This window comes from Suillus clintonianus, assembly GCF_016758775.1.
Source record: "Suillus clintonianus strain FC179 chromosome Unknown DEU56scaffold_2, whole genome shotgun sequence".
Classification (NCBI taxonomy): Eukaryota; Fungi; Basidiomycota; class Agaricomycetes; order Boletales; family Suillaceae; genus Suillus; species Suillus clintonianus.
Genome location: NW_024539226.1, coordinates 112,488 through 132,877, shown reverse-complemented (window position 1 = coordinate 132,877; position 20,390 = coordinate 112,488). Strand labels below are relative to the sequence as shown.

General features: G+C 50.0%; 8 protein-coding genes across 8 annotated transcripts; 3 read left to right on the top strand and 5 right to left on the bottom strand.

Annotated features, from left to right (window-relative positions):
• Positions 1 to 22: 22 nt before the first annotated feature.
• Positions 23 to 1,555, bottom strand: DEU56DRAFT_765373 (Clavaminate synthase-like protein). The gene is made up of 8 exons (XM_041351002.1): positions 1,423 to 1,555; positions 1,275 to 1,370; positions 1,131 to 1,224; positions 980 to 1,083; positions 769 to 927; positions 654 to 719; positions 509 to 592; positions 23 to 458 (listed from the first exon to the last, which is right to left on the bottom strand). Exons 1-8 carry the CDS (start codon positions 1,499 to 1,501, stop codon positions 112 to 114), a joined length of 1,029 nt encoding a protein of 342 aa, XP_041215041.1. The 5' UTR covers positions 1,502 to 1,555; the 3' UTR covers positions 23 to 111.
• An 860-nt stretch (positions 1,556 to 2,415) lies between these two features.
• Positions 2,416 to 7,286, top strand: DEU56DRAFT_723457 (uncharacterized protein; the record flags this gene model as incomplete). The annotated part of the gene is made up of 9 exons (XM_041347771.1): positions 2,416 to 3,592; positions 3,674 to 3,814; positions 3,872 to 4,347; positions 4,401 to 4,920; positions 5,200 to 5,511; positions 5,557 to 5,727; positions 5,790 to 5,899; positions 5,949 to 6,849; positions 6,904 to 7,286. The coding sequence occupies 9 exons, from the start codon at positions 2,416 to 2,418 to the stop codon at positions 7,284 to 7,286; spliced, it is 4,191 nt and encodes a 1,396-aa protein (XP_041215040.1).
• Positions 7,287 to 7,571: 285 nt separating this feature from the next.
• On the top strand, positions 7,572 to 10,139 carry DEU56DRAFT_765357 (uncharacterized protein). The gene is made up of 4 exons (XM_041351001.1): positions 7,572 to 8,541; positions 8,590 to 8,955; positions 9,007 to 9,192; positions 9,243 to 10,139. Exons 1-4 carry the CDS (start codon positions 7,741 to 7,743, stop codon positions 9,960 to 9,962), a joined length of 2,073 nt encoding a protein of 690 aa, XP_041215039.1. The 5' UTR covers positions 7,572 to 7,740; the 3' UTR covers positions 9,963 to 10,139.
• Positions 10,140 to 10,511: 372 nt separating this feature from the next.
• On the top strand, positions 10,512 to 12,284 carry DEU56DRAFT_765353 (carbohydrate esterase family 4 protein). Its single transcript, XM_041351000.1, has 6 exons — positions 10,512 to 10,764; positions 10,820 to 11,091; positions 11,155 to 11,492; positions 11,548 to 11,630; positions 11,681 to 11,939; positions 11,986 to 12,284. The coding sequence occupies exons 1-6, from the start codon at positions 10,569 to 10,571 to the stop codon at positions 12,140 to 12,142; spliced, it is 1,305 nt and encodes a 434-aa protein (XP_041215038.1). The 5' UTR covers positions 10,512 to 10,568; the 3' UTR covers positions 12,143 to 12,284.
• Positions 12,285 to 12,881: 597 nt separating this feature from the next.
• Positions 12,882 to 15,252, bottom strand: DEU56DRAFT_750666 (kinase-like domain-containing protein; the record flags this gene model as incomplete). Its single annotated transcript, XM_041349544.1, has 5 exons — positions 12,882 to 13,152; positions 13,208 to 13,341; positions 13,391 to 14,278; positions 14,332 to 14,942; positions 15,000 to 15,252. 5 exons carry the CDS (start codon positions 15,250 to 15,252, stop codon positions 12,882 to 12,884), a joined length of 2,157 nt encoding a protein of 718 aa, XP_041215037.1.
• A 534-nt stretch (positions 15,253 to 15,786) lies between these two features.
• On the bottom strand, positions 15,787 to 16,788 carry DEU56DRAFT_765349 (60S ribosomal protein L35). The gene is made up of 5 exons (XM_041350999.1): positions 16,752 to 16,788; positions 16,552 to 16,604; positions 16,379 to 16,483; positions 16,178 to 16,328; positions 15,787 to 16,120 (listed from the first exon to the last, which is right to left on the bottom strand). The coding sequence occupies exons 2-5, from the start codon at positions 16,590 to 16,592 to the stop codon at positions 16,040 to 16,042; spliced, it is 378 nt and encodes a 125-aa protein (XP_041215036.1). The 5' UTR covers positions 16,593 to 16,604; positions 16,752 to 16,788; the 3' UTR covers positions 15,787 to 16,039.
• DEU56DRAFT_765346 (Phosphoribosylformimino-5-aminoimidazole carboxamide ribotide isomerase) lies at positions 16,789 to 18,221 on the bottom strand. Its single transcript, XM_041350998.1, has 10 exons — positions 18,012 to 18,221; positions 17,843 to 17,961; positions 17,711 to 17,781; positions 17,560 to 17,663; positions 17,432 to 17,508; positions 17,351 to 17,381; positions 17,232 to 17,299; positions 17,133 to 17,183; positions 17,017 to 17,080; positions 16,789 to 16,960 (listed from the first exon to the last, which is right to left on the bottom strand). Exons 1-10 carry the CDS (start codon positions 18,137 to 18,139, stop codon positions 16,897 to 16,899), a joined length of 777 nt encoding a protein of 258 aa, XP_041215035.1. The 5' UTR covers positions 18,140 to 18,221; the 3' UTR covers positions 16,789 to 16,896.
• Positions 18,222 to 18,249: 28 nt separating this feature from the next.
• On the bottom strand, positions 18,250 to 20,374 carry DEU56DRAFT_765337 (alcohol dehydrogenase). The gene is made up of 11 exons (XM_041350997.1): positions 20,153 to 20,374; positions 20,024 to 20,104; positions 19,921 to 19,971; positions 19,730 to 19,863; positions 19,638 to 19,682; positions 19,494 to 19,591; positions 19,229 to 19,442; positions 19,009 to 19,176; positions 18,888 to 18,960; positions 18,753 to 18,835; positions 18,250 to 18,699 (listed from the first exon to the last, which is right to left on the bottom strand). The coding sequence occupies exons 1-11, from the start codon at positions 20,336 to 20,338 to the stop codon at positions 18,342 to 18,344; spliced, it is 1,491 nt and encodes a 496-aa protein (XP_041215034.1). The 5' UTR covers positions 20,339 to 20,374; the 3' UTR covers positions 18,250 to 18,341.
• Positions 20,375 to 20,390: the final 16 nt, after the last annotated feature.

Sequence of the window (20,390 nt, the reverse complement as noted above, 5' to 3'; positions counted from 1 at the left end):
AGCTGTCACGCTTCACATTGAATGAGGCAAATCCTGGGCGTTGATTGGTACCAATGAAACGTTCCCTAGCTACTTGTTGTGCGTGCGTTACTCCACCACCAATCGGTCACATCACCGAGTATCGGTTTCATCATTTCCTGATGGCACATCACCACTGCCCCTGAGTAAGTTCAGCCAAATCCAATTCATCCCTCGTACTTCGGCATCATACCACCAATTAAGGGCAATAGTAATTGGTCCAGATTGCTGTACGTAGTGCCACCAGCCAACTGGCAGGTACAGCGTATCCCCTGCTTCGACTGTGACATGCAGTGGGTGAGCTTCTGGAGGCAGTGACCCAGGAATGTCCGGGTTGATGACAGAAGACCAGCGAATTTGAGGGGTATCTGAAGAGGGAATAACACTCAGACCGTTACTATTATCGGTACGGCCGTATACTGCGTGAGGATACATCCGTTCTGAGGCAAATTATTACAGTGCTTCGCATAGCATTGACAAGTCGTGTTACCTTGAAGACACCACCCTTCACAGGGTGGGAGGAGCGTGAAGTGTTTCCTTCCACGTATCACAGTGTATATATTCTCGTACGGATCTTGCCAACGTGTGAGATGTGGACGGGTCGGGTGCGCGCCATTTAAAGGCCCAGTGCTTACCGCTATGTATACTCGTTATGCTTTTATTGTTCCCAATCCAAAGGTTGACAGCATCAGGGTTTCTGCCTGTCCTTTATATTATGAGTGAAGAAACTCGGCTTAGTTGAGTTTCCACCTAGTGCTTCAGTGACCCATGGGATGTTACTTGGAACATCTTCCCTGAGGGCACCAAATTCTGATGGATCATCGTTTGGCGATTCAAAGAAACGGCTGGAATATAAATTTCCGTTTTGTGATTGGAGATAAGAAGCGGAGGTGTTATTGTTATCCGGTTCTGCTTGGCATATCAAAGTGTTCAATTTTAGGAGTCAAACGTGTGTACTTGCCTGCGCTAAGTTGTTCAAGGAGTTTCGCCATGGGAACTTTCTCGATAAACGGCTCCACGAAAAAGAGGCTACCTCCTGGGCCAGCGGCAATAGCATCTGCTTGCCTGCTCCGCCCTCAGTCACAGAAGCGCTCAAATAAACGAACACTCACCCGTTGGGTGTGATTGCCACTGATACAGGTTGATCTTGCAGCTTTCTCTGCAAGTAATCATCGGTCCATCGTTTCAAGGCTGGGATTTGGAAACCTGAATTTCATATCACAAGCCGGTCTAATCTTCTCATTGACATGAGGGACCTTTGATGACAACAGGCCTAGATATGTGGACTAATTGTGCAAACTCCGCTGCTGTAGGAGGGCTTTCGAGGGTTTGAATTAACGAACCATTCATATCTAATTTTTGGTAAAGAATCAACAAGATCGGCCTAAGAATTGACTTCATTACCGTGATACTCTTGTGATATCCATTTGACGATATCGTGGGTTAGGCTCGGCGACGCCGCTTGATCCAAATCAACCATCATCTGTGAGAGTCTCTGTGGTTCGCTGTGGCTTGTGGCCTGATCGTGACACGGTGAAAGTCTGTGCTACTCAAAAAGGCAAGTAGTATTTGAAGTCACATGCAACGCGATCAGACGCGTTTCGAAACTTTCGATCACTGTTCCGGTGCTCAAACTTTAAGCCTCCACGCTCTGTGCACGCCTTCAAACCCTCTTAGATGACCGAGAAGCGCCAAAGCAGAGTTACACGAAGCACGCGGGCAAAGCAGGTATGTGTGGTGCTCATGTGGCCTGTCTCTCACGCTGAACGAACACACGCAGGCGTCCGCTCAGAAGACTCTGTTTGACTTGTTCCAGAAGGATGAGGAAACGAAACCTTCAGGAGACGGTTCGAAGGAACTGAATGGAGCAAACGCGACTGAAGTTGCCTCATCTTCGATACACCCAGTAGATATCATAGTCATTGATGACGAACCAACTCCACCACGTCCTAAGGCACCCCGCAGAGCTATACGAGACTCTGTCCGCCAAAACCACAGTGAGTACTATTTGATGTAAGCACTCTTCTTCATCATTGCTGGTTCACAGGCCAGCCGGCAAGATTGTTTCCTATTTTCGGAACACCATCCGCAACTCCCATCCAGACTACTCACTCAAGTTCTACGGCTGCGAGGAGGGACATCGGTGGAAATATTCTTATTGAACTATCCGATGATGAAGAGCCATCGTCATATCATCAATCCTCTCTGTCACCTCATCCAGAAATGAATTCTCTTCATCAATCATCACCAATCCCCATTTTACCATGTGTCGAGGATATAAACGCGCCTACTAACAGGTCAAACACAGCCTTGGTACAGGCTATGGTAGAAAAAAGTCGAATATACGCTCCAGGAGACGTCCACCCTCCAGTAAAGCGACACGTGCATCTAGGCGATATGGCGCCAGATGCACCTTACCCAAATAAGGAGATGCAACATGTTCGGGGACCACAGAATACCTTCAGTGCGAGTTCGGAGCCACCGAAACGTCATAAACGCGGCCCACCAGATCCCACAAACGACGTGTCCTTAAGCTTCCTTTCTTCCTTATCGCAGGATCCTCTACTTGAACCGTCGATCTTTCCCCGGATCTCCTCGCAGTCCGAACGTGAAGATTATCTTGGTGCTGACGGGGCCCGTCATGCCGCACGTCATGCCGCAATTTCTAGGCTATTGAGTGGCGAGGATTATGCCAGTCGGACAGTCTCTGGGCCGCCACAACAAGAAATGTGGACCACCCGCTTCCGCCCCAGGCGAGCGGATGAAGTACTAGGGAATGAATCCCGTGCGTTGTATATTCGAGATTGGCTCAAGGCTCTCGAAATTCGTCTACATGCTACACATCCCCCTGCTGCGAAAGGTAGCGCAACTGGAACAGGTGGGCGGAAGGTCAAGCCCAACCCTCCCGAAAGGGCGCCTAAACGGCCTCGCGTCATTCGAGCCGTGAACAAAAAAAGAGGCAGAAAACGACGGAGGCTGGATTCCGAGGACGAGTTAGATGTTTTTATTGCTCGCAGCGACGACGAAAGCGATGCGGCTCCAGATGCTCCAGAGGAGGATCTCGATGACGATGATTTTAATTTTTGCCAGCGGACGCTTTCTCGCCTCCAGCGAAAAGACAATTCGCGACTATTAGAGAAATATCCACCAACCTCAGAGACTGGTGTCGGCACCATCCCGACCAATCTCAACCACCAATCCTCCGACGCTGATTTTACCGATAATCTAACGAACACACTCATTATAAGCGGGCCTCCTGGGTGTGGGAAGAGCGCAGCGGTTTACGCATGTGCAGATGAGCTGGGGTGGGAAGTTTTCGAGGTCTATCCCGGGATTGGAAAACGCAGTGGCGCAAACCTCGATAACCTCGTTGGAGATGTGGGTAAAAATCACCTCATCCAACAGACGAGGCCGAAATACCGAACGGCAGCTGCGCAGTGTGATTCAAGAGCAAGCGCTGCTCTTTCGACGCTTTTCCCTAAAGGAGGGAAAGTTAACCCCATACCCTCGCCAACACACTCAGATACCGAGCATCCTAGTGATGTTGACACACATGTCCTCGTGGATGCTGCCAGTGAGTCCCTGCAGGACACGGTGGAACCACCTGTAGCCGTTGATGGGCTAGTTGGCTCATTAAAAACAAACGATGGACCAGCGAAACCGTCTCCTACTGCTCGGCAATCACTCATTCTCCTTGAAGAAGTCGATATATTATTCAAGGAAGACGCCGGTTTTTGGCCGGCAGTGGTAGAGTTGATCAAGGAGTGCCGACGGCCCGTGATCATGACATGCAACGGTACTATAGTCACTCTAATCATGTTAGCATTTCCAGAACTCAATTTCGCTTTGACAGATATGAAGCTTGTCCCCGTCGCGGATCTTCCTCTGCAATCCGTGCTAACATTCCAACCTTGCCCTTCCAAGCCCGCTGTCACGTTTTTGCAATGCTTGTGTCTAACACAGGGATGCGCTATCTCGAGAGAAAAATTGGTCCAGCTTTACGAAACCACGCACATCGTGCAGAGTATGGATCTTCCAGACGCGCCGCTGAACCCCAGAACCGAACCACTACCACCATCGGATCTCAGGCGATCTATTACCCAGCTGCAAATGATGTGTACTGACGCCACCCACGAAGCTAAGGTCCCTCAAGAAGCACAGGGGGCCGCTGAAAACTGGCCGTCACTCCCTCTGACAATTTCCGCCCAAAGCAGTGCTGACGTTACTGAGACATCGACGGAGGAGCTGTGGCGATGGGCTTCCACTTTCACGGATTGTGTTTCGTACACCGACAGCTATCTCTGCAGGACACCACTGGATGGACGTGAGGTGAGGGCAACAGAGTACATCTTTCCCGCTTTCCTGACAGTTCACTATTCGAGGCCCTGTCGTATGACTTATCTGAATCTTCGGTTGACGATGAATTGGGCCACGCCATACTAATCCAGCCGTCCCACGTCTCTGACACGAGAGATGGACTTGCCTTCTATCACAAAGATGAGCTCATTGTGCATGATGCCATCCACCTTTCACGTGGTAAACACGAGGATTTGGGTCCTATTCCGATCACAACGTCGATCAACCCCGCGGCTACTGACATGGAAACCAGGCTCTTCCGAGCTCGCGTGGAGCATCAAGCACAGATGCTAACCGCATTGCAGGACATGGTTCAACCACCCGCACCTCTCATGCCCCAGAGCAGCGTGTACCTTGATTACATACCGTGGGTGAGATTCATGGTTAAAGTGGATGATATTCTTGAGCGATTAGCGTGGGATGAGATGGAGAAGGTGAAGTCTGGGAGATTAACGAGGAATAGCATGAAGGGGAGACATATACGGATTATTGATTTAACAGAGGATCAGCATCGGACTTTGGCAGCTACTGGACTGGAGGAGGGTTGTGGATAGGTTTACGAGAGTTGGCTGTGTTGTAACCGCTGCGATCTGAATTCTCGTGTGATCATGGTATACCCAGGCATTTTACCGGTGTTGTAAACTTTCCCTCCTCCCTGCCAACTGAGTGAGCAGAGAAAGGCTTCATGAAGGCTGAAATGGGAATGCACTCACTCGTTAATTTAGCCTTTTTGGATATGTGCGTTGCCACGTGCTCCTGACCCACGTTGCTGTACGCCGTATCTGGTAACAGAGTTTTAGTTCTATAACGTCGACATTCACAAAGCTCATTCACATCGACCATCCTTGGACCGTCTCTTAACTCCTCTTCAACGTCCAATTTACACAGGCATAATGCCTGCATACACAACGACGGCGACGATCAAGCATGTCAATCTTCATTCTCCACAAAGAGACTCTGGCGGCAGTACCCCTGCACTCAAAGATGTATCCAGACATTCCCCAGTCATTTCTCTTCCACCTCTCGATTATTTACAGCAGCACCGCAGGGGCTCTATCACAGATCCATCTCTACATGCTGCTTCCGCGAACTCATCTGCAGGTCCGCGTCATATAGATGGTATTGATTTTGCTTCCCGTCCTATCATCCAACTACATAGCTAATGCTACAGCATCCTCTCAGGACCACGTCCAGCTGCTAACTACACTTTCGGTGATGGAGGAGGTTCAACACACCATTCTGAGTCTTCAAGTAAACAAATGCGCAAGATATTACGTTCCCCATCTGCAGAATGGGAGCCTGCAAAGGGTATCGCACCTCTACAGACATCACTTCCTCCAAATGGGGGAACTAGTGAGTTTGAAGTATCATTTGTTGTACGCATCTTGTGAACATAGAGGTGGTGACATTGTCAGAAACCACCGATCACATGAACGTGGACAGCAGGAATGAGAAACAATCACCCAGATTTAACACGCGACAAGCAGACGACAGTGATCATAGTTCACGAAGGCAATCGATTGCTGTAAGTCATGGGCGTCACTCTCGAAAAATCGATTTTGACAGATCTACAGAATTCTTCGGATTCCCAAATGCCACATGGAACGAAACGAAAGACGTCTGCTTACAGAGAAGCAAATGGAAATGACGAATCAGATTCGCATCTGGTAGGACCAGGGGTACCTAGTCCCATGAACATCGATTCAGAAGGACGCGCACAAAAACGGCGAGGGTCGACCATAGAGATGAGTAGGATAGCCCAACTGAGCATATATGACCAGAGGCGACATTCAGTGCATTCATCAACGATAGCGCCAGTGGCAGGTCCAGGAATCGCAGGGGGAAATGGGCATTGGTGGCTGAATGAGAGACGGGATTCCCTACCCCCATCGTTCCCAAACGGGACAACTAGTGGCTACCCATCGGCATTCTCCGGCGATCAGCCACATGGTCGACCTGCTGCACCCTCGACGCCAGGCAGCATGGCGACTTTCGCGTGGTCTGCAGCACAACACCCGGACGGTCAACAAGATCCTAATATACAGCACCACCCTCGTTCTTTCGAAACACAACCTATGCAGATGACCATGATGCCCCCGATGACATTCCCGCCAGACAGGCGGATGTCTGTGCCAGAAAGCTCGACTTCTACAATAGGCCCGACAAGAAATATCCGTTCGCGGTCCCGACCTCCATCGCGTCAATTACGCGAAAATAGCCAGACTGTCACTACTGCTGTAGGGCCTGCGCCGCCTGCGGAGGAGCCTTCTTCGGCTCCTTCTCCGTCATCTAGCCTGAAGCCGCCGAAGGAGCCGGGATCTACACCTTATTCTCGTTCACCCGAGCTGCGAGTTTCGCATAAGCTTGCCGAGCGAAAACGACGGAAAGAAATGAAAGACCTTTTTGATGAGCTGCGGGACCAGCTACCAGCAGATCGGGGTATGAAGGCGAGTAAATGGGAGATCCTTAGCAAAGGTATGCAGACCAGGTTTCTATACGCGTAGGCCATCCTTGACATTACGAATTCAGCTATCGACTTTGTTACCAACTTGAAGCAAAGTCACCAAGATATGGTTCGTGAGATCGAGATGCTGAGACACGAGCTGGAAAGCATGAGACAAGGCATACCATCTTTTGGTCCAGGAGCACCACCTCACGCTATGGTGTATGGGCAGGGCGCACCAGTTCCAGGACCATACCCGCCACCTCCAGGAGCGATCTCTCATCCTCCACAGCACCCGCATCAGCAATCGTCTCATCCGTCTCAGCCACGACCACCATCATCGGAGAATCCATATCCAGCAGCACCCACCACCCTTCCTCCAGCGCCAGCACAACCACCACCAGCAGCACCTACTACCAATGGTGTTGCGAGCATACCAGCGAACAAGTCAGAGGTACAGCCGATGTAGTTGCTGGATCTATTCTGGTCTTTCCTGGCCTCTTCCTCTGCTGAATTCTACGATTTCTTAAGTTACGAGTTGTGATGGTTTTAGCATGGTTGTTTTCATTTTTATGGACAAAATTTCACGATCACATGAAGTGTATATAGTCTCCTTAGGTTTCCCTCTCGCCGCAATTGTTATGATGATTATCAAGCATCCTTCAGACCGTCTGCTGATCAGGAGGTTGAGGACAAAGATCTTAGTGCGAATTGATTAATTATATTACCATGCCTTATGTCAGCATGTGAGCCTTGTTCTCCAACCTGCTCGTACAGCTTGTGAAACAGAGCTATATACATGCTCTCTGGCGATTCTGTCATTTCCGCTCCTTAACTCGTCGCTGTCCTAGTCGCCTGCTGCGCTGATAACCGACAACCACCATCAAGACTCATCTTCTCTCCAGATTTCAGCTATATTTTCAATGCCACCAAAATCAGCCGAATCTCTTCTATTTCACAAGAAGAAGGCAATAAAGAAGGAGCCCTCGACGCCCTCAACGACTTCCCAAGGCTCTCAACTATCCCAGTCACAACCATCTCAGTCACAATCATCTCTCCGCAAATCCGCTACTCCTCGTGCACAGCCTACCCCACCCGTCGCTGACGCAGATGATAGTTCTAAGCTCCCTGACGGCGAGTTTGCCGAATTCAAGCTCATGTCCTCTGCTCTCAACGGGTGGAAGTATGATGTTATGAAGTTTGATTCGAGAAAGACTGTAGACATATCAACCTGGGAGGAGCCGATAAAGCTGAACAGGAAGGAGTTGAGGAGGGACGAGCCTGGTCCATCTTCCCAAGTACCTGTGGGTCCTATGCTGGGGCCTGACGGGAAGCCTGTTGTTGGGTCAGATGGAAAGATCGTTATGGTCGATGCGGATAGCCGGCCGATAGCGAATAATGGTGGTGAGGCTCAGTCGAAGGAGAAAGACAAGGGCAAAGCTGGCGGGCGGAAGAAATTTCAGAAGAAGACACGGCAGGTGTTTTTGGTGCCTGAGGCAACCCGCCAGCTGCGACGCGAGGAACGTTATCCCTGGGTGATGGAGGATGCGAAGCAGAACGAGATGTGGGTAGGGAAACTGGAAGAAGTGGCGAGGGCGGAGACACACGCTCTCTTTATGCCAGCTGCACAAGAATTCTTTAAATTTGTACCTGCCAATCGCTGGTACAAGTTCCAGAAGAAGCCTAAACATCATGTCCCTGGATTAGAGGAGGCAGAGGCTCTGGTATATTGTTTACTGCATATGCGTCACTATGATTGACGTTCCCCCCAGATGGCCAAGATTCAGAAGAATAAAGACCCGGAACGTTGGCTGCTACACCGGAGAAAAGGGCAAGGACCTTCGTCAGCAACGTCAGAGATGTTCAAAGCGGATTCAGAAAACCGTGTTATATCTGGCAGCTCGTCACTGGTCTACTCGTCTGGAAACAGTCGAGCTATGGGTGGACGAACACTACGGACAACGAACCGCGGACCTCAGGGTGGCGGTGATGATGACGATGAAGGAGCGCCCAGAAGAAAGAAGGAAGAGAATGACATGGAAGGAGACTTGGATGAGCAGCTTTTCGATGATGAGTTTGCGGATGACGATGAGGCAGGTCCTGCTGATATGGATGAAGAGGAGGCCAAAGAGTTAGAGGTATGACAGTTCTCCGTTATTCTCATTGTAACGCTAACATGCGTACAATAGGAACGCCTCAAACGAGAGTATAAGAGTGCCAACAAGACCCGCGAGGGCTATGTCGACGAGTCGGAGTCTGAGGATGGCGAGAGTCAGCTGACGAAAGACGGAAAATCTCTGAAGAAGCTCATGCGCAAGCTGGAGAAGAACGCTGCATACGACAGTGATGAAGAGCGTAATCCGTATGCAAGCTCGGTGTGTACCCGTTTTCTAATTCCCGTGTATGGGTGCTAATACTGCAGCAGAATGACGAGGAAGAGGAGGAAGAACCAGCTCCTCCTCAAGAGCCGCCTCAACAGACTGAATCTCGGTCAGCTTCTCAACAACCAACTCCGAAACCATCTCAGCCGTCTAACAGCGCTGCTCAAAACGGTTCCACTGCTGACTCTCGCGCTACTTCGCCGGCGCCTGCGAGTATGGGTGGCCATTCTGTTGTCGCAAAACGCGCTACAAGTCCCAAAGCACCGAAGATCAAGTCGACGTCTACGAATAGCAGTCGCGTAACTAGTGGACAGGGTACTGGAAGCAGGGCGACTAGTCCCGTCAATGGTAGCAGAGCAACTAGTCCAGCCGCTCTAGCTAAGGGTCCAGGCAGCCCGACGCCAAATGGACAGCCCATGTCGTCGAACAAACGCAAGGCCACTGATGACCTAGGCGGTAATGCGGGGTCGACGGGTGCTGCAGCAAATGGTGTAGCTGCACCACCGAAGCCGAAGAAACGGAAACCGCTTCCCTCTGGCCCAGCTCCGGAGGGCGAATTGGAGGAGAGGATGCTCATTGAGTGGTTACAGAATACGCCCAACGCGACGACGCGAGACTGTATTCAGCATTTTACGCCTTACTTGACTACAGATGTGAAGAAGACGAAGTTTACGGCGATGGTGAAAGAGGTCGCCCAGCTGAAGGGAGGTATTTTGATCTTGAGGAATCGGGAGGCTTCTGCAGCTGCCTCACCGGTATCGTAACTCACTTAGGGAATTGTACTTTAGATTTCAGTGAACGACGGTTTCGTGCTGCTATGGATGGCGATCAACGCCTTATGAGATGTTTCATACAACTGGTTTAGGATTACCCAACAGTGTCACACTTTATGTGTTCATGGTCGAGGTTGGTCGACATCTTCTAGTGTATATTATAGGCGGTTCTCATAGTCCTTCCTCCTCAGTGAACGACCCCTGTCAGGCTGGCGGGGACCAATCATATTGCAGCATTCTAGGTGGCATCCTGATCTGCAGGCATATTGAGCATCGTTCGAGATGAGTTCACTGGTACTGTCTACTGGACACTGGGTGCTGCTGCTTTGCTCGCCTGTTTTTCAAGACCACGCATGATGTTTTACTGCTGTCGAGCGACTGGGGCTAACGCGTCACGACCAGCAGCGTACACAAAGATCCAATGCCCAATAAGGAAGTTAGTATTCATGTGCGGCTGGGTGGCTAACCAGCAGAATTCCTTCCCCTACTGCATAAAATGGGCGCTGTGGTTCGTATTCCCTCATTCTTCTTCCTTCCATCTCCTCGCTCACTACTATCACCAGTCCTTTCCTTTGGTTATTCTTCCTACATATTACCATGTCACGTCTCTCTGCTATCCTCCTCCTCGCCACCAGTACCGTCTATGCGTCCGTCGCCCCTACTCACGAATCTCACACCGAGAACAAACCCATCGGTAACAAGTGGTATCACGAAGACGATCACCCAGTACACGCCCTCTTTAAGCGTGGACCGGTCGGCGATGGAATTACCTATCCCGCGATAGGAACGCTCGGTAAGCCTTTGTATCTAATTTACTTCACTCCCACTTAATTAACACGCGTGTTCAGAATGGTCCGCCGGCTTCCCCCAAGCTACTGCGGACACCACGTTTCTCCCCAAGGCTTGGGTGGATGCTCTTAACGCAGCCGCCTTGGCGGGAAAGATTCCCGACATTCCCCAGTCTACCAGTACCAACGGATTGGATCCCGTATACCCCACTGGATATGACCCAATGAGCCCGACTGTTTGCTCCTCAACTGCCAAATGTGTTACGCAAGGTGACATATGGGAGGCTCCACCAGGTATCATCGCCCTTAGTTTTGACGATGGTCCCCTACCGGTACGTACCTAGTTATGGGATGGGTTATTCAAAACAATTGCTGATCTGTCGCGCATTATCCAGGCGTCAGATCAGTTGTATCAGTTCCTCGCTGCACACTCAGAACATGCGACGCACTTCGTCATCGGCACTAACATTCTCCTGTATCCCGAGCAATTCAGAACCGCCTTCGAGACGAATCAGGACGATATCGCTGTTCACACTTGGACTCACCCATACATGACCACCAAGTCGAACCTCGAGGTCGTCGCCGAGATCGGATGGACGATGGAGCTCATCCACAACTCGACGGGCGGACGCATCCCTAGGTACTGGAGGCCTCCTTACGGCGACTCCGATATGCGCGTCCGGGCTATTGCACAGCAGGTGTTCGGACTGACAACCGTCATCTGGAATCAAGAGTGCGTGATTTTACTGAAAATGGTTTCATGTTTACCGATACCGACTTCGTTCTAGCACTGATGACTGGACCTTGAGCGAACCTATCCCATTGACCACGCCAGAGAAAATCCAGCAGGATATGACCAAGTGGTTGACCGGTATGTTGCTGACTTCATCTGCGGCATCTGAAACTGATCATGCCATATAGGTCCAAAGACCCCCGGACTTGTCATTTTGGAACACGAGCTGTCTGATCAATCCGTCAAGTCGTTCATTGACGCATACCCGATGATGGTTTCAAACGGTTGGACAAGGTTATCTCTTGCTCAGTTGGATGGTGGTGCAGTCTACCAGAACGCCTGGAACTCAACATCGCAAGTCATCCCGGCAAACGTTGGCGACTTGGCCGCCAAGCCCCCGGCCCGCGCCAGCACTACCGCAAAACCGTCGGCAACGTCTGCGAAAATGTAAATTGATCTTCCTTCCATGTTGACGCAGCTGATGATCTGACAGTCCGGTTTCGTCGCCATCGCCTGGAAAACCTGTTTCTTCCGACAAGCCTCATGGTAATCAGAAGAGCGGGGCGACTCACTTCAGCGTCACATCCCTTGCGCTCACTGGCATCGCCGCAGCCATCGTCGCGGCTGCAGCTGGAACTATCATGGCATAAGAGTGCCGGATTATGCAAGAGACTTTCATGGACTTTACACGCTACTATCCTACTCGTACAACCGTACACTTCTTGTCTATGTTACATTACATCTCACTATTCTCAGCGAATATGAACTATTCACATTATCAATCAATATAGGATCTCGTTTTCGACTAGCCGCATTGGTGTCTGGCTGTGCTTGCTTTGCTTTGCATTGACACGCAAGCAGATCATATTGGCGATGATAGTATTACAGCAAGGGTCGCTTCCTCGACATTAATGTTTGATGCACGGCCTCTGTCTCCAAAGGAAAGCTGGAGCGATGCGGAAGGCGGAATGGAAATGGAGAATGACCGACTGAGACCATGCGCAGAACTCTTCCTACCGCTCGAGACCTTGATTGTAAGACTACATCATGCACCTAAGTGTAGTACAACAACGTGAAATTTCAGTCAATACTTGGGAGATGCCGCATGAGGTACAATAGTGAGACATTTATGTACAGCCAAAATCAGCTAAATTACATGTACGGAGAAGGGTGATCGTGAAGTCGTTCAAAAATTCGTGAAAGAATGAGGGACATGAAAAAACCTCATGAACGAGTGAACACAGAGAAACGGCATGGAAAGGGAGTCCAGGTATATGACGTCGACTCAATACGCGTGAGCGGGGGTGTGACGTGCTCGATGTATGTAATGGAGACAGTCAGAGTCTGTCAAAACACAGTCCGTGGTACAGTCCAGAAACATAGGCTAAGTTACGACAGAATGCTCGGCCACTTGATTCGCAGGCCCTCCAGCCAGCGCATGTAAAGCAACTCGGAGATAGGTGATTTGCGGACGGGTGATCCAGACCCGTCAGCTTTGAGGGAGTGTGATGAGGTGCTCGAGTCCATGGGAAGTCCACTGATGTCTTCCTGGACTTCAGTAACCACAAGGCCCTTTGCAGTCATCTCGCTCTTGCGGATGACGCGTTTGTGAGGGAATAGCCCCCGAGATGTTTGAACGTGTTGTCGGACAGAATGGTTTCTAGCACATGATTTTTTAAATCAAAGGAATCTCAATTCAGCTGGTGGATACGCACTCGTTGATACCAGAGAGAATGTCGAGAATGATGCTGTAAGATAGGGCAGGATTCGCCTCTCTCAACTCGGCAAAGCCACGAGAGATCATGCTGAGCGACTCAATCTCTCGAGCCTCCATATCATCTCGGATAGCCTGTCATGTATCGTTATCTTTCGTAGCGGTACATTTGGGAATATCTTACGTTTTGGAGAACCGGGAGGACGACATCATCAATCATGGCCCTTCCCGCCCGCTCAGAATCAGATACCCTCCGCTTGAATGACGAGGAAGACCGGTCTTTAGGCGGAGTAGTAGGGGATGATGGCGAACCTTCTCTACTCCTAGTGCCGACGTACTCTGCAGATAGCCTCAGAGAACTGGCTGTATCGACCTTTTTGACAGGTCTGATGGTATCCACGCCGGAACCGAGATCTGCTTCCCGCATGATAGTACCAGCGCCAGTCATTTTCTGTCTTGCAGCGTATGATGACCGCCTTGCAGAGCGAACGGAGCCGGTGTACGCTGGAGGTGCGCCAAAAGACGCTCCATCATCTGTAGGGTAGGTAACCTGGGATGGTGTTGTTGGTTCGGCGCTATCTACAGACTCGCTTGCTAAACCTTCTGCAGCAGCGAGGAGTGATGCGATGTCTGGTTCATCAAGCGGAGTCTTGATGACAACAGTGGAGTGTGCGGCACCCACGTTCATTCCGATCCCCCCAGAACCGAGCGGAGCGCTTCCCTTGACTGCTCCCCCTGTTTCAACCGAGCCTTCGTCCTCCTCATATATTGAGGGCTCGTCGTCACCCATGTCTTCATCATCCATTTCAGGCAACAAATCCTTGGCAACACTGCTAAAAGTACCCATGATGGAAGTCGACTTGACAGTGTCGAAGTTCCAGTCACTTCGAATTGTATCATTGCTCTCCCACATTGCAGCGCCACGAATAGTCGCCTGGTATGCTGCAGGCTGACCTTTCTGTGGTGACTTGGCACGGAACTCTTGGTACCTCTCGACAAGCTCTGTGAGATACGTCGTCTTCTTCGCGCCTTTGATAAACCTATGCTGCAAGAGCTCCTTGGCTGTGGGACGCTACAGTGACTGTCAGGGGATTTCAAGCACAGGAGAAAGAAGTCTGAGCTCACATCAGCAGGATCTTTCGTCAAACAGAGCGACGCAAACTCCTTAAATGCAGCAGAGAATGAACCTTCAAGGACTGGTGGTTTCGCCTTCGGAATAAGGAAGAGAACGCGCATGGGGTGGTACTCGGCCAGTGGCGGCTCCCCTTTCGCCATTTCTATAGCTGTGATGCCTAAACTCCACATGTCCGCCTTGGCGTCGTAACCCGCCTGTCGGATGACCTCCGGTGCCATCCAGAATGGAGTGCCCACGAATGTGTGTCTCAGCGTACTGGTCAACTGTGCTGCCACTCCGAAGTCGGCAAGCTTGACCTTTCCGCTAGCTGAAAGCAAGACATTGGCAGCTTTAATATCACGATGGATGGTGCCTTCCGCGTGCAAATATTCGAGACCTAGCAGAAGCTCCCGACAAATAACGGCGATGTGCGCTTCAGAGAATACGCCGCCTTTTAGGAGGTCAAGACATGATCCCCCAGCCAAGTACTCCATGACAATCCAGAGCTTGTAGGCAACAACGAATGACCCATAATAGCGAGTGACATATTCCGAATCACATTGAGCGAGACTAGCAATTTCTTGCTGAATTTCCGAGATATCATCATCAGAGTCTTCTAAATCTGTTTCGAAGGCAGAGAGATTAGCTCCAATGGACAACATCAAGCACCGGTACAGACCGATCTGTTTGATAGCAACTATCTGCTTTGTTTCGTTATGCATGGCCTTGTATACGACCCCGAAGCTACCTGTTCCCAGCTTCTCGATAAGGGTGTACTGGCTGGCTGGATTGTTGCTTGGAACGGGATAAGGCTCCCTGGGACACGTCTCCCTATCCTGGCTTGTCTGTGGCGACATCGGGGACGAGCGAGAGGGCTGTCCATGACCAACGTTAGTCACTGAGAGTTTTCTGAGGCGACTACCAGGAGACATGGTGGCCTGAGCGGACAGAGCGCTGACAAGGCCAAACACATGGGGCAACAGGTCTTGTGTGACATCAACTCATGCCGAACAAAGTTAGGAAGACTTGCTCCACACGTGTTCGGGGGAAACCCGTCCGCATTCTCTCAAGTCTATGAAAGGACTCGATAGAGTAGATAGGGAGGAAATGGACTGACCGAGTACATGCGTGAATGAACTTTGGTACGGTCGTAACCCTTGATGTCAGGCTAACTTGATTGTCGCAAGTGTGCACGAAGAAACCGCAAGGCTCTCTGCTTATGATTCTAAAATCCGGTTGAAATGAACTAAGTTTGCAAGTCCAGCGCCTACGACGACCTGACGTGAATATGGAGTGGCGACAGATTATAGCAGATTATTGTCACAGATATAGTTTCGTGAGAGCAAGAATCTGCGGCTTGAAGACCCGTCATGGTTAAAAGAAACACGAGGCCGGCATCAATGTCGCAACGATAATAGCCCACTGGGATCGACGTCAAGTTTGACCCGGGGTAGTAGTTGTAAGTAAGTGCATCGATCCCAGGACCGCGAGAGTGCTCCGGGCTGCTCCCGTGCACATGACCCATATGGTACAGGTACTAATCATACAATGTTCAAGTCACAATCGGTCCGTTTGTATGCTGAATCAAACAGAGTCATGGCATAGCATGCATGTCGAGTTGATCAAGGCGTAGGGCATACAAATATGAAAATGCAAAAACAGAAAAATCTCCAGCATGATGATGGGCCCTCTCACACCCAGCCAACAACACATTCACGCCTATGCCTTGACGGCATACTTGCGAATGGGGAAGTGTATGTCCTTCTTCTTTTGCTTGAGCGTCTTCAATGATTCCTCGCGCTAATGCAAATATGTGGTATGAGTCGAGCATATCTTGCGAAACAATATATAACAAACCTTGGTCAGTCTTCGTCTGATCGCACGCGTCTTCTTTGGCCGGAGATCAAGAGGGAGGAATTTCTTGTTCTTGTAGAATTCTCGGAGGTTTTGGCGTTGTTTCTGGTTCATCACCGTCAAGACCCGTGCGATCGACTTGCGCACAATGTTGCTAGTTAAGTTAGCCCTCCCGCACTGCATATTTGACAATTCCAAACGTACATCTTGGTAAGTTTTGAGGCCGAGCCACCAAGAATCTTCTGTACGCGCAGCGAAAGAAGCTCGGTCTTGAGCTCATTGAGTTGCTTGGTCAAGTCATTCTTGGACCTGCGTTATCACACAACAAAAAGTTTCGCGATCAGGACAGTCGTCTTCCAGTACCGTCATGGGCTCACTTGGACTGGAGCTCGTAGGCCTTGACTTTGCTGCTGGGCATTTTGAGGGTTGTCTGTACAATGAAATGAAAAGGTGATTAGCACTTAGGCTGGAGATCGACCAAACGAATGCGGAAAAGAGCGGGACGAGAACAATATGCGCGGAAACAGTCCATAACGTTCAAGAACATGGTGGAGCAGCATAACGGCGAGATATTTACCTTGAGGGGGCTGTCGTACAGTACGTCCGCGACGGGCTCGATAATCCTGGCGCTACGCGATATGGTACTATACAGTTTATGAGCCACGTTTCCCACACCGCCAGAAAAGGGTATTCCCCTATTGTCAACGCTGTATATATTGATACTACTGTTTGCTTGCTTTCACTAATTCATCAAAAACTACAGTCCCCCCAAAGATGTCCAATGAACTAGATTAACCGGAATGGATCATCTCACAAAAATATGAAGGGATCATGAGGCTCACCTGCCATATGTCAAGTCTACTTGTCCTCCCGAAAGTCTATTCACCGTTTCCAAGTCGGAAATGCCTGAGCAGGCATTATGTCAGCAGGAAATGAATGTTGAGACCATGCAGCCTACTTCTAGCTCCACCAGCATATGTGGTAGGAATCGTCACCCATTCGCCAAGCTCTTTTGAAAGGTCAGCAGCGAAATGACAACATCAAATAATGCGCAAACTTTTTACGAGCTCCTCATCAATACCTTGACATAGTCCTTCCACGTCAGCTGCATGGATGAGAAACTCGCTGCAACATCAGAGGTAATTGCGACAGAGATGGAGTGTCTATAAGCCTCACTTGCAATAATGTGCCAGCATGTCGAGATTCTCTGGACACGAAATTCACTGCGCGAAATACGACGAAAAGCTCTTCACTTACCTTTATTCACCTCCATTGTAGTGATATCCTGCCACTTATTCATAGCAACAAACCACCTGTCTCCTCGCCGGCGACAGCTGAGATTATCGTGAAATCCATATACTCTCAGAGCAAGTTAAAGGGCGTGCCTGACGTCTACGACGAGTTTGTCCTTCCCAACGATGGATGAGATTGTCTGCAAACGCTCCAAGTCGAAGTTGCCGCCGGGAAAGAGGTAGGATGTGACGATGATCTGGGAGAGAAGTTAGTTTGACGCCTTGCGCACTTCACCTGTCTAACCTTGCTCGCACCCGCGTCAAGCCATTCGCTGGCATTATCAGGTGTGATACCCCCACCGATCTGTAGATGATCTATAATTAAGAATGCATTGGTCAAAGGCATCGTCATGAAAATAATTTGATGGACACGAACCCCGCCATTCTGCCAGTGCTCTCTTGGCTGCCTCGTCGTTCCGAGGCCCAAGTTTTATGACATGTCCGCCCTCCAGATTATTGTCGCGATACTTTCCCGCGAAGAATTCTGGAGGTTGCCTGTAGGGATATCCATGAATCACAGAAAGGGACAGAGTGCATATACGCACGTCGCGACAAAATTTGTCTTCAGCCCCTCATTGCGGTCCGAAAGAGTACCCCCGACAATTTGCTTCACTTGTCCTTCATGTAGATCAATACATGGACGGAACGTGCTACGGCGTTGCTCAGGAGCCATTCTCGGAGTTGTCCGAGAGGTAGTTGACCAGTTACCCGATGAGGCTCCAGAGCCGCGCCGAGACTCTCAAAATCCACTAATCGAGCGCAAGACAAGCTTAAGGCGACTGGTGGGTGACAAGAAAACTTTGTATCCAATTGATGGTATAATACATGTACACTGGTGTTCTCAAAGCAACTCCAAAGCGCGATGGCCCTCGTGTTTAGTACTCGAAAGAGGCCTCCATGATTCTCGTCAGATGCTCCCTCCCATCCTCGCCTGCCACATTTCCGATGTTCGGAGCCAAATCCAAAACGCGACGTTGCGGGATCGTGCCTTCGACTAGCATCGAAATATCGCTCTTGGTATATCCCACGGCCTTTAGTCCACGAGGAACACCAAGTCCATCGAGGAAGGATGCAATAGACTCGTATAGATATGCGCCAACCTCGGAATCAGGGATGCTTGTTATCGAGGGGTCGGTAACAGTCACACCGTTGAAAATGGCAAGTGCTTCACGATGACGGTCGGGAGAAGATGGAGCAGTGAATTGAAAGACCGCGGGTCCAGTCAAGGCGACACTATAGGATTCACGTTCATTTTCCGTCTTTTCAAGTGTCAGTATTTAAATTACCTGACGCCGTGGGGAATGATGGGATGGTCAACCAGGTATCCAGGGTGTTTATACTTCGGGCCTTTCTTGTTCAAGCCGGATATCTACGGGAAGAGCTGCTCAGTCTTGAGTCCTGACACCATTTGTTGTACGAACGGGGTAGCTCATTCCGTGACACAGGTGCACACCAGCATTTCCGAAGCCAATACCAGCAAAAGAGGCCGCGAGGCTAGTTTTAAATCAGAACAGTAATGTCGGAGACGGTTAGGCGACATACAGCATTTGGCTTCTCGCCTCATGGTCACTGCGATCCTTGGCGATGCGAGGCAAGTACTTTACAGTCGTACGGAGAGCCCACAACGAGAAAATATCTGCGACGGGATTGCTTCCTTGGTAAGAAGGTCGTAGAATTGGATTTGCCGGTCGGGGTGTCCGTTCCGTGTAACTAAAGGATTGTTCTGCTGTTAGCCTATCGAAAAATTCAAGTGAAAGCTCACGGAATAGCAGTGTAGCTCTCCAAGCTGTGGAACAAGACGTCCAACCCTGCGCTAATGTGCACAGCGGTTGGGCAACTCTCCGTGTTAGCCGTGTCCACGACGCCCAAGACAGGCTTAAGTGCACGGTTTGCGATACCAGTCTTGAAAGAACGTGAAGTAACATCAAAAATAGCCGCGCCGGTGGTCTCAGATCCAGTACCGGCAGTGGTAGGAACTGCAAATTTTATGAGTGAGGGTCAAACAATATTGATGCAGACTTGTCAACCTGCAATAAGAGGCCGCAAGGTTTGGGAGATCGGAAGACCTTTGCCGACGGGCGCATTAACGAAGTCCATGAGATCAGTATCCTTGTAAACGGTGAACCTAAAAGTGTGAGGGAAACATCATGTGAACCAAATTTAAGACTTACAAGTTCGCTGCTTTGGCGGTGTCGATGACACTCCCACCGCCGACACTATGAACAAGGTAAGTCGCAGTTTTACACAGTCGATCATGACTTACGCCAAGAAGTGGCTGAAATCGTGTTGCCTCGCCCAAGAGATAGCCTTCCTCCAGCTCTCTTCTGTGGGTTCTGCAAGGACTTGATCATATACCTCGAATGGAAGATCTTCTTGAGACTGCAAAGACTCAAGGGCCTAATATCAAAGTCACTACTTATTGTCTCTACGAAATTGCGGGATGGGAATGCTTACAACTTGCATAGGCTTCAACTTGGCTACTGTAGGGTCGGTAAAGACGCCAACCTAATTGAGAATAATGATGTTCATGGTGCGAAGGCGTGGGAAGCAAACTGACCTTGCGGGCTTTCATGTTCTTGAGGTCCATCCCCACCTCGCGGGTGACACCTTCTCCAAATCTCAAATTTGATGCTGCAACCTGAATAAGGGCTGTAAGCGTTTATAGTACTTCCCTAACAGGACGTACCTCGAATGCATACTCCTTTTCGACAGTTTGGACAGGAGTCGCGAACTTCCTGAGTTGGTTCAGGGCAAGGGCACCATGGTGTGCATGGTTGTGGGTTGCAGATCTGCAGCCATGACATGGACACGCTGAGTGCTGGGATGCATTTATGAGACGAAGGATTGTATTCCTCGTTGCAGCTGGTGCCATGGTGTGAACTTGGAGGTCCAGAACAAGGACTTAGTGCCGCGTCGGAACGGAA